This window comes from Balaenoptera musculus, chromosome 1 (assembly GCF_009873245.2).
Source record: "Balaenoptera musculus isolate JJ_BM4_2016_0621 chromosome 1, mBalMus1.pri.v3, whole genome shotgun sequence".
Lineage (NCBI taxonomy): Eukaryota > Metazoa > Chordata > Mammalia > Artiodactyla > Balaenopteridae > Balaenoptera > Balaenoptera musculus.
In genome coordinates, this window is record NC_045785.1 from 136,069,202 (window position 1) to 136,081,572 (window position 12,371).

General features: G+C 41.4%; 1 protein-coding gene across 6 annotated transcripts in view; it reads right to left on the reverse strand.

Annotated features, from left to right (window-relative positions):
- Nucleotides 1-12,371, reverse strand: part of STX6 (syntaxin 6) — a 75,021-nt gene that overhangs the window by 42,010 nt on the left and 20,640 nt on the right. For all 6 annotated transcript variants that reach the window (XM_036873826.1, XM_036873831.1, XM_036873841.1 and 3 more), the window contains exons 4-6: nucleotides 6,129-6,191; nucleotides 3,040-3,165; nucleotides 1,687-1,793 (exon numbers count right to left, since the gene is read on the reverse strand). In XM_036873826.1, coding sequence (XP_036729721.1) covers nucleotides 1,687-1,793; nucleotides 3,040-3,165; nucleotides 6,129-6,191 — 296 coding nt within the window. The remainder of the gene's footprint in view (nucleotides 1-1,686; nucleotides 1,794-3,039; nucleotides 3,166-6,128; nucleotides 6,192-12,371) is intronic.

Genomic DNA, 12,371 nt, shown 5'->3' on the forward strand with positions numbered 1-12,371 from the left:
CCATTCATCTATTTTGCAGGATCTAAAATGTTAAGGGCATTGCTTCTTATTCCAAGCTCTATGTCCCCATAGATTTTATGCCGTTAAAAAAAAAATTCCCTCTGTTCCTGTTCTAGTGGACTTTAGAGAAGGGGCAGAGATAAGAGGTTGTGTTCAGTTCACCATCTGTAACTGGAAGTCTGCCAGGCTCTACCTCTACCCAACCAGGGAAACTGCTCAAGTAATTAGTCCTTTCCCATCCCCACAATACATTTGAGGGTAAGAATGCATTTTAGACAAATTAAACTGCATGCCTAGATTCTTGTTCTGCCAGCTTCCGACCTGGTCTCCCTGCTTCCAGTCTTTTCCACCGTGGTTCATCATCTAAACCACGGAACGATGGGCTTCCCCCAAAACATAAACCTGACCACGGCATTACTAACACAACCTTCGCTGGGGCTGTGTTTCCCACTGCCCTTTGAATAAAAAGTCCGAACTCCTTAACATGGCTTCTAGGGCCTTCCCTGATCTGTTCTCTGCCTCCCTGACTTGACTTCTGCAACCTCCCTCTCAATCTCCATGCTCTAGACACACTAAGCCTCTCTGTTCCGTGCACTTTTTCACCCTGAAATCGTCACAGGGCTCTTTCTTCCTTCCGGTAGGCCCTCCCCTCTCCCCGCTCCTCCCACCCAGTCTCACCCCACCTGGCTACCTTCTACTCATCCTTCTGGTCCCAGTTAAACCTCTCTTCTCTTCTCAGGGACTTCAGACTGAGTCAGGTCTGCAGTTTAGGCTATTAGGGCCCTCAAGGCACCACGCATCCCCTACCGCTGTAGCCCAGCCCTCCACTTGTCATCACTCAACGACTTGCACCATTTATGCAACATCTGTTCCACCCAGTGACCAGTCAACTCTGATGGCAGGGACACTGTCTATTCTCTTGGCTCCTCTGTGGATACCCAGGGGCCATCCAGTAGAACAAGATGCCCAGTTTGAATTTATAACGAATGAATCCATAACGTTGAACACAAAATCGAGGTAGGAGAGAGTTTCTGAAATATCCTAGTGGAATGATTATTTTTTTCAGAAAAAATATTTGTGAAATGGTAAAGGTATTATATGGTAGCGTTTAAGAATGCTGTTTTTGGTGTCATACTTCAGGAGTGCACAAAGAGATTGTTCTTAAGGAAAAACAAATCCAGTTATATTTTCTTGCGTTTTCTTTTTCTTTTTGTGGGGGAAGAATTTTTTATCGGTTGGAATTAAACTGATACTTTTTTCCCCATAAAATTAAAATTTAAGATACAGAGCAGAAAGTCCTGTTGAATGTAGTGGGAGAGGCACGGGATGTTAAGTTAGCCCATGTCCTATCCTCTTTGGGACAAAAATCTCCACAGAGCTTACACAGCTATATCAGTTTTACATTCCCATTCATAACAATACTTCAAATACCTGTTTGGAGGAATTTGTTCCTGTTTTTGCAGGTGTTTAAAAATATTAATAACTTTGCCTAAACCCTATTGAAAATTGTATCTGACAGATTCGCTTCTTTTGGAGAGGCCATTCTGTAAAACAGAATAAAGATGCAGCTATAAACAAAATAGCTTTTGGTTTTACTGGCCGTGTAACTGTCAGGCTCTTTACGGGTCCTGTAAGAGGGCTTCTCCCGCCATTTCTCTGCAGCGAGAGGGGCATCTCGGTACTCACACTGCCTGCTCCTCCAGCTCCCCTCCGATGCGCTGGGACATGTTCTTCAGCACCCCGATGCTGCCAGAGACCAGCTCCAACTGCTCATCCTGCTGTTCCACGATCAGCTGGTGCCAGAGAAATGGGAAATAAGCAATTAAAATCCATCTTACCTGGTTCCAAGCCCAGCACTCTAGCAGCTGCTAGCTTCTTTGCCAACTCGGGACAATTCACATTCAGAAGCAAAGCCCAGAAATCAAAGGACCAGACCGTTGCCTCGGAGAACACGCTGCTCAAAGGGCTGGGTTGTAAAGCTACTGATCTCCCCTGCGGATCCAACTTGTGAACAGTCAGCGGGGCTTGAAACCACCCAGAGAGATTTACCCTGGTTGGCTGAAGTCCAACAAGGGACAGACAATGGCCGAAAGCACCTGTGCAGTGACCACAGACACATGCGGATGCTTGGGAAGAGGAAGCCCGCTGCCAGGGTCAAGGTCTCAATCCGCAACAGCCGGCCACAGCTTAACTACAAGAGGAAGTCTGGCAGATCTCTAGACGTGGGAAAACTGCGCACACAGAGTCCTCTGCTCCCTCCTCAAGGACAACTAGAGGAGGCTCTGTGGCAGCAAGCAGACAACTTCAGAGCCATAGTTACTTTTAATTGTGTTGTAGTCACCTCACTTTTTATTAAAAAAAAGAAAGTGTGCTTGGTTAATAGCAATGTAAGTAGACAAATGGTTAGGCAGACACGCTACTAGAAAAAGAACAAAAGAACACATAACCTACATGAATATATAAAACACAGTATTTAAGAACCAGTAGTTTTGATGGACAGATAATCCTCAAATCCCCAGATACTTTATTATTAGCTTCCTTTTATTAATACAACTACATATCAAAAGCAACAACACAAGTGTAAACAACCTCACCTTCCTTCTACCCCTTAACCTCCACCAAAGCAATCATTTTTATATATAACGGGACCAAAACTTTCAATGAAAAAACAAGGACTCAGTTTTTCTCGAAGTGCCTTTGTTGAAATGAACACAAAGCCGAGCACAGAAGTGGAGGCTGGGGAAGAGGCTGCTGTGTTTTTAAGTCAGTGGCCTCCTCTGTCAGTTTCGGGTGTCTGGTCTGCTTGTCCTAAGAAATCGAATCAAGATTGGTTCTCTGGAAACTGTCATGCTCTGAAGGACGTTTTAAACAGCCTTTCTATATGCAGTCATCACACAGGTAGACTCAGGCAGCTGCAGGGCGAGCTCTGGTCCATCCTGCCCATCGTTAGCATCAAAGCCCCCGGGGCGGGGCAGAGGAGCGGGGAGGGAGGCACCTGGCCTCCCACCTCCCTGTCCTCGGCTGGTGGTTCTCAGGTACCTGCTGCTGCGCCTGTTGCTCCTCGATGAAGTGGGAGTTGGCCAACTGGAGCTCCCGGTCAAGGCGCCCGTATTTATCCATCGTTCCAGTGCTCCAGTTCTGTCCGCCACTGTCTCCTAGCAGGGCCTGCGAGAGTGGGGCAGGGGGCAGAAGAAACAAACCATTACTACCTCTGCACAAATACCCCATCACCATGATATAAAGAGTTCTCCCAGTGCTCATAAGCTGGCCTCCCCGGGGTCAGCCTTTTATGTAGTGGTGTAGGGTAGTGCCTGTGGGGTACAATTTAAGGAATGCCAGGAAGGGTACTCTCTATTTCCAAGCTCTCCCAACGGGACTCACAAATGGGCTCTGTCCCATTAAAATGCCAATAAATGTCAACTTGAAATCAACAAACACCCATCTGTGTACTGCTCTGTGGATCTAAAGGCACTTGGTCTCTGTGGGCCAGCTCTTCCTAGCACCCTTGGAAGTTCACCAGAGACCTGTTGCAGGTTCTAGTCTCACTGATTCCAGACGGCTAGAGTCCTTTCTATTTAAGTATGACCCAGGGAAGTTTTGGTGTTTTGGAAGGGGGAGGAGAGAGTTCCCTAAAATGACAAGAAGCTAAGTCACAGCCCCTCACACACAGAAGGCACAAGAACCATCAATGTGTATTCAATGTAACCCACAGACAAATCCCAATGCCCTTCAGGTGAACTAAAAGGCTACAGGTTTCCCAGACAGAACTGGGGGTTGCTTCACCAGGCAGCATGGCCACAGTGGGTGCGTGACCCTGATGACCCAGGCAAGCGTTGGCCCTGAAGTCAGTTCTTTACCTGGGCCCCCAGGGTCAGGTTTCTCAGTATGAATCTGAGGAAGTCTGTAGCCAGAAAAGGATAAGTTTGCGAATGTCTTCCTTCCTTGAAGAGGCCAGCCAGCAATGTGAGCTGGCCCTGCCTGGAATGCCCACAAGCCTTTCTGACATGGCCAAAGTACTGCTCAAACCAGCCCTGCACAAAGAATCAGAAGAAGCTGGTGAATAGGATTCTTCTTCCTTGTAGAGCTGTCAGATCTTCTTACCAGGTACTTTTTAGCTCTGGAACTGTTAAAAGCCTACCTGACTACGTGGTTCTGTCTGAAAAGCCCTCCAATAGCCCCTCAGTGTTGACATTAGCCTCACCTGACTTTCAGATGTGAATTCAGTCAAATGGCCACACTTGAGGCTAAGTTCAGGGAAGCTCAGGATGCATCTTAAGTTCTGAGGCAGTTACGAGAAGAAAATCAGGAGGCCTGAGAGCTTCCAGCAGCCCAGGGCCTCAGTCAAGAGTCTGGATGGTAACTGTCTCCGGTATAAGGCAGACCCAAGGCTTTTTGGGGATGGCTCTGCTCCAAACTGGTTGCAGGGCTGTCAAGATTTAAAAGGTCCCGCTCGTTCTGATGCGAAGACTCGAAGGACTCTATGGAGGACACTGGGGCCTAGTGATAATTTTTTCAAGGTCAGAGAAAGGCTACAGTGCATCCTTAGGCTATGGGCAGAGAACTGGAGCTCCTGGGGTCACAGTCAGGGCTATTTTTTCTAGCTTACCTATGGTCTACTCCTGGGTGGACATATGTCATGCTGCTAAGAGTCATCTGTGCTTTATTGTGAAGCAGTTTATAGAGTTCCTTAGTCTGACCTCCAGGAGTCTGGTTAGTGGGAAAGAAGACAGAGGGCCGGGAGCACCAAGGACCAGCCTGTGTGCAGGTGCCAGAGCAGGAGGTCCTGGCTAAGCAAGGAGCACCTGGTGCTAGATGAAGCATCGAGGCGGACTGCGCCTGTGTGAGTGCTTAGAGAACCCTGGCCCCGCTTTTCCTTGAAACCCTGTGACTCGGAGACATTTTACTCACCGCCAAAAACAAAATTCCCAGCCATACTAGGAAAGGCTACGTATAAACACACATTTTATTTATGTTAGTTCAAATATACTATCTAGAGAATAAAAATTCAAGTAGAAGTAACAGAGGATAGGTGTTACTATTCACTGTCGAAACTAGTGATACTTCAGGTACTGTCACTCAACTTCTGTAAGCTGAAGCAGGAACGAAAAGGGGACTCCAAAACTTGGCCAGCCTGCGGCCGTCACTAGCTTCTCCTAAGAGTTAGTGCCAGACGGGGTGACTAGCTAATGGCTTTCCTAGCTGCACTGAGAAGAGCAAGGAGGGTAAGTGGGAAGAAAAAAACAATGACTTGGAAAATGAGATGCAGGGAAAGGAAACAGGATTAAGTTAGGTGATATTTAGAAAGTACTGTCCCCTTTTGAAGCTTTTATAATACTTGTTCTCAAAATTAAGTGGGTCGAGAAACACCTACAGGTATAAAGTGAGCATTTACATCATAAACTACTGATTCCTAGTTAGTTAAAAATGCCGAGCTGATTTCTTGAGTTAACAGTCTACTAAATTCAAAGAATGGGTCTCCTGTAGCTTTTATTTTTGATGTGTCAATATCTGGGCTTTGGTTTCTGAAATTAGGTTTCATAATTTATTTGTCATAACTTATAAAAACTGGACCTCACATCAAAAAAAACAAAAGATACTTAAAATGGTGAAAGATTTAACACACATTAAATTAACACACATTTAAGTTTCCTCAAATGCTTTACATAAAATTTCAATCATTAAATGTCTAGTATTTATGTAGGTATAAATGTGAGTTCTATGCATAGGCAATGTAATAGCAGCTAGAAATAAAAAGAAAAAAAAAAGAAAGAAAAAAGACCATGACACCATCCCTCCTAACTCACAAAGGAGCTTGACGTCCAGCAGAGAAAGTAAGCAATTACAGCTCTTAACAGAGCGCCTGGCACACGGAATATGCGCAACAGGTGCAGAATAAATGGCCTGTGGCAAAGGCTCTAAGGTACGCAGGGGGTGCAACGGGAGCCCAGAGGAGGGAACCAGAGGGTGTGAGGGAGGGGAGCGGAGGCGAGGCTGCCTGCCAGCATCACTACGGGCTCAGCACACAAGGTCTTCTGCTTGAATACATGATACACGAAGTCAGAATTTTTAAATTCCAAATATCTCTGTATTTTCTTTGATTGATACTGTATATTCTGATGTTTACTCACCTGTCTATTTTTCCTTTCAGCTAATGCCTGCACCGATGAGGTTGACATCTGATCCTTCATGTCCTAATGAGATAAGTAGAAGACCAGAAAACAAATGAACATCCTTAAACAAAATCATGGTTAGTATTTTGCACACTAGCAAAATATGCGTAATTTATTATTAATTTTTAAACAAAAATACAGCATTCTTTGACTTCTATTTTCAGTCTCAAAAATAAAGGAAATAAAGAGAAGGACATGCCCTTAAAAAGAAGTAACCTGGACACTAAATTTAAATATGAGGAAAGAGAAAGTATTTCCTGGGTACCTACCATAGGCCGGAAACACTGTTAAACATGTACACATATAATCACTGACTTTCCACAATGCCCCTGTGAAGCTGGTATTACCTTCATTTTACAATTGAGGAGACTAAGATCTAGAAAGACTAAGATACTTTCTCAAGGTCACATAGCCAGTAAATGGCAACCCTGAGGTATACACACAAAAGCTGTGTTCAAGGGCTAGCATCTTTAAGTATAATACATGTAAAAAAAACCACGTGCTTTATGATAAAGTATATTTACCATTACACGCCAGAGAATATTTTCAAATAGTGATAAACAGGTCACTTATTTTATTTGAGTTGCGTTCATGTCAAGTATAGACTATTTCTAACACCAGTATTTTCCAGAGTGGTATCAAAAATAATTTTGTATGGAAAGAAAAATGAATTACTTAATCTAAAACAAAACACTTGGGGATTCCCTGGTGGCGCAGTGGTTAAGAATCCACCTGCCAATACAGGAAACACAGGTTCGAGCCCTGGTCCAGGAAGATCCCACATGCCGCGGAGCAACTAAGCCCGAGTGCCACAACTACTGAGCCTGTGCTCTAGAGCCCGTGAGCCACAACTACTGAGCCCGTGTGCCACAACTACTTAAGCTGTGCACCTAGAGCCCATGTTCCACAACAAGAGAAGCCACCACAATGAGAAGCCCGCGCACCACAACAAAGAGTAGTTCCCGCTCACTGCAACTAGAGAAACCCCGCGCGCAGCAACGAAGACCCAATGCAGCCAAAAATTTAAAAAATAAAATTAAAAAAACACTTTATTAAATATGAGCCATTTGCATCATATTTAACTACAACCCAATATACTTTAAAATGATTTCAGCTGAGTACATGATTATTATAATACAATTTTTCTTGAAAAAAAAAAAAGGATGCCAAAATACTTTATAATTTCCTGTTGGCAAGTAGGCTATTTTAGAGGTGCAAATGTTGAAGTATTAGGTTTTAAAAAACTTCTTCCAAGACCCACGACAAGTGAATGGTAGATGAGACAGTGCCACAGCTTTCCTGATTCCTACTATGAGAAGTCTGAATGACAACCACCTTGCTGCAACCTTCAAACTGCCTGATCCCTCGCTCAGCAAATGCCTACTGATGCCCAGTGTGTGCCCGAGCACAGCAGTGACGATACAGACAGTGTCCTTGCCTGACGGAGCTCACATCATGGAGGACAAGAGGCAAACAGCAGTCACACACACACTTCAACAGGGTGACCAGCATTTTGGGAAGGAAGGGAGTCAACGGGGCTGAAATCCAGTGGGTGAACGCCACTTTAGAAAGATGGGGGTGACACTTGGTCGAGACCTGAGGGCCAAGAACGAGCCCACCACAGAAAGAGCAAGGGCAGAGAATTCCAGGCAGAGGAAACAGCAAGCACAAAAGCCTGGAGGCAGGAAAGGCTCAATGCTTTAGCTTTTGAGAAGGAAGGCCCGATTGTCTGAAGGAGCCACTGTGTGCTGGGTGTCGGAAGGAGGATGTAAGACAAGGCTGGCCAAAACACGCAGGGCCTTCAGGCTGCTTAGATTTTATTCTGAGGCAGCGGTTGGCAAACTTTTTCTGTAAAGGAGTAGATATTAAATATTCAGCCTCTGTCACATTTTTTTTTTTAACCACCCTTTAAAAAATGTAAAACCATTCTTAGATCTCATAGGCCATAGACTGCAGGCCCCTGCTCTAAGGCAATGGAAAGCCCCTAAAATATTTTGAGCAGGGCCATGGAGTATTCTGGTTCATGTTTTAAAAGATCACTTTGGTTATTCTGTGGGGAAAATGCTGGCAATTAAGCAAAGCAGAAGTAAAGAGATCATTTTACCGCCACACATTAAAGTGCTACCCACGATGGGAAAGGGTGCCTCTAGGAACAAGTGCCCTGATGTTGGGGGGCCTTCAACAAGAGGGTACGTGAGCCCTTGGAAATGACACTGGGCAAGTAGGGTATCGTTCACCCACTGGATTTCTGAGGGTGCTCTACCTGGGGTCCAGTTGACCCATAAATTCTAGGATTCTTTACCTATTTTATCTGTTCACAAACCTCAAAAGAAAAAAAAAATATATATATATATATAAGAATGCCACCCACAGAAACTGAGAAAAAACTGCTTAGTAAAAAAAGTATTCACCATAAAAATGGAGGTATTGGTACGTTTAAAACAAGGGAAACTTAGTGATATAAGCCATGTTTCTTAAATGTTTGAGATTTACCTGAGTCAGTCACCTGCACGTGCTGTTAAAAATGCAGGTTCCTGGACCCCACCCAGCCCTACTAAGTCAGACTCTAAGGAACAGTTTAACAAGCCTCCCAGGTGAGAAGCTGTTTGAGAAGCTCTGATCCCCAAAAATTCTAGAAACCTTCAAAGGAGACCATTATGCTATTATCTCCTGGACTGCAGGATTCCTCTTCTAATTATCAATTTAATTGGAGTTTAAGATGACATTCTGATATTCAGTCAAACAATATGAATAGTACAATCCCATTTATTTAATATATATTAAAAACTACACAAAGCAAATATCTGAATTGTTCACTGGTGGGATAATATATGCTTTTTTAAAATGCATTTAATACATTTTACAGTAGCCTTTTTAAAAATAATGAACATTACTTGCATAATAAAGATATCAGCACACATGTATGGAAAAAGTGACTTTGAAGTTCCAGTTGAACTCTGAACACTGTCTGTAGAATGCGTTTTTGCTATTAGAAGGGAGGACAGTGAGGGGGGCAGTAATGACTGTAAAAGCACACAAGGGGGGTTTCTGGGGGGTGCTGGGAATGCTCTGGAATGCTTCTGGGTCTGCTTCCATGGTTGTGATCAGTTTATAAACTCTTCAAGCTGTATAATTGGGGTGCATGCACTTTTCTGTACTATTATAACTTAATAAAAATGTTAAAAAAAAAAAAAACTACTGCTCTTGAACAATGGCTGAAAGGTAAACTGGACCAACCCTTTGAAAATAAATTTGGCATTCTGTATTAAGAGCTTTGATATTTGTAACAAATATCCACTGCCTTGACCCAGTAATTCTAATAGCATTTATTTTAAGGAAATGATAGAAAATATATACTGAAATAGATGTGCAAAGATGTACACTGCAGTGTTATTTACAATATGAAAGAAAAGTAGAAATAAGCATCATATCCAAACAAGAGAATAGTAACTTATAGTAAACCTATACACAATGTAATATCATGTACTAGACATTACACTTAGGAAGAGAGTTCGGTGAACAGACAATTCACAGAAAAACACAAATGATCAAACATGAGAAGATGCACTAACCCATTAATAATCAAAGAAGTGCAAGTTAAGAGAGATTTTTCCCAGTTAGATTGGGAAAGATGAAAAAGATGAACACTACTTAGTGTTGATATAGGTATTAAGGAACACGGAATCTGCACTCTGCTTTTAGAAATATCATTGATAAGGTCTCTTTGCAGGATACTTTGAAAATATTAACGAATGTTTTAAATGTGCATTTTCATTGAACTTTTTAGTACTTAAATATTCAGGATATGCTCACAAAGATGGTTCCTGAAGTATGGTTTGCAATTGCCAAAAATTAACAACCACCTAATATCTACCAATAGGGTCAGTGATCAAACAGATCATAACAGAACCAGGTGAGAGAAGAGGTTAAGAGCATAGTCTTTCATGTCAAAGACCTGGGTTCAAGCTTAGTTATGCTTTTTAGTAACTATGCAAAGTTGCGCAAATTACTCAATTTTTCTAAGTGCCTGTTTCTTCTGTATAATATTTTATAGGGTCATTGTGGGGATTGATAAAGTATGCAACCATTAAAAAGGATAATCTAAATCTACTCTATCCAATAGCTATTAGCCAATTATGGTTACTTATTGAGATCATGAAATGGAGTCAGTGCAGCTGAGGAATTAAATTTTTAATTTTATTTCATTTTAATTAATTTAGATTTAAATTCAATTACTGGAAAACTTTCACATGTCTGGAAAATACTGGGTATGCAAATCAACCTTTTCAACTGTATTATAAACTCTAAATGCAGATGAAGTATTATCCCCAATGAAAAGTTCACTTCTGAATTGAGATATCCTTAAGCGTAAAATATATGCCAGACTTAGAAGTTTTAGTTAAAAAAAAGTTTTAAAAATTTAACAAAAAATCTCTATTACTTTTATATTGATATATTTAAATAATAATCTTCTGGATATACTAAGTTAAAAAATACATTAAGTTCACCTGTTTCTTTTTACTTTTAAAATATGACTACTAGAAAATTAAAGATAGCTTGCATTTTAGTATTTCTGTTGGACAGCACTGGTCTAGATATATCTGTATTGATATAAGACTATGTCCACAATATTTTTTCATAGAAAAAAATTACAGACTAATGTCATTTCTTTTAAAAATGTACTTCAATGTCTATAAAATGGCTAGAAAAAATACTTAAAATTGTGATTTTTTTTTTAGGGAGTGGAATTACAGAATGGAGGAGCATTTCACCTTTCTTAATCAAAATTATCTGTATTTTAAAAATAGTATGAATTACTTTTAATTTTAAAAATTAAAATAAAAAATGCTTATGACTGCATAACAGTATGATCACAACTATGTAAAAAACACAACAAAGTTTTGTGTTTATGTTTCTTATTTTGAGTTTAGGTTTCTTTTTCTATTTTTTCCTCTTGTAAAATTTTTCTAATTTTCTTTAAAATGAGCACGCATTACTTTAATGAAATACACGGTTTAAAGTTCCAGTTTTAAAATTTTCTGTTTAATAAAATATGTGTGTGTGGGTGTATGTTAGCTCTGATGGTCAGTGAACTCAACAGCTGTGTGGTGCACATCCTGTTTGGGGCCATGGCAGATGGTAAAGAGCTATGGCTTTCACTTTCAGGATGGCACTTCTTTTATGTAGTGTAAAAGTTGCCAGATACCATACCACAGATTACCTTCTTATTAGGATATGGAATTTTAAACTATGTCACTAAACAGTTTTGAGCATTTTTTAACAACCTGTCATGCCAAAAACATAATTACTCATCTTTTTAAAAAAAATTTTAAAAAAACAGTTATTTGTTGTTGTTTTGGCCACGCTGCGCAGCTTGTGGGTAGTTCCCCGACCAGGGCTCGAACCCGGGCCCTTGGCAGTGACAGCGTGGAGTCCTAACCACTGGGCCGCCAGGGAATTTCTGCATCTTATTTCTAATACAAGAAGTTTAGAACAAGCAGTCAAGTCAGCAGTTAGTACCGATAAAAAACGGTTCACCTGCCAAAAGAACAACAACAGTCCTGGCTGTTTATGCTCCTGTTCCCATTTTATGCCATCTTCCAAGCTGAGTGAACGGCACACTATAAATCCCAGTGCTTCCCGCTCAGAGGACTCACATCCCAGTGTCATTTGTAACCACAGAGTATGACTCACCCTTTTTGATTAACCAAAGCCATTTCTATCTTGACTTATAACTGACTACAAACAATTCTTGGGTTTGAAGAGGCTGGATTTTGGGGAGGCGGTGCTATAGTTCTGACTGCGTTTGAAAGTTTAAACAAAGTTGGAGAATGTTAGTGAGGATCATTTAATTGATAAATAAAACTGAGATCCAGAGAGGCTAAATGACTTGCCACTCTGAAAATTTATTAAGGCCTCAGCTGAGCCTAGAACTCAGGTCTCCTCACCTCTCTCTCTGTTCTGCCGTTCACTGCAAAACCTTTCACTACTAAATTAACCCAACATCACTTCTGCAATAAACTTCCATAACACGAACACCTCACAAGCGAAAACTCTGATGTACAGGCGACTCCACAAACGTAAAAATGACCTCAAAAATACCAAGGTTATATAAACAAAAACAAGAATGTTTTGCTTTCTTTAGTAAAAACTGCCAGCAAAACTTAATAACAACTGCACAAACTTAAAAGACATTTGGAA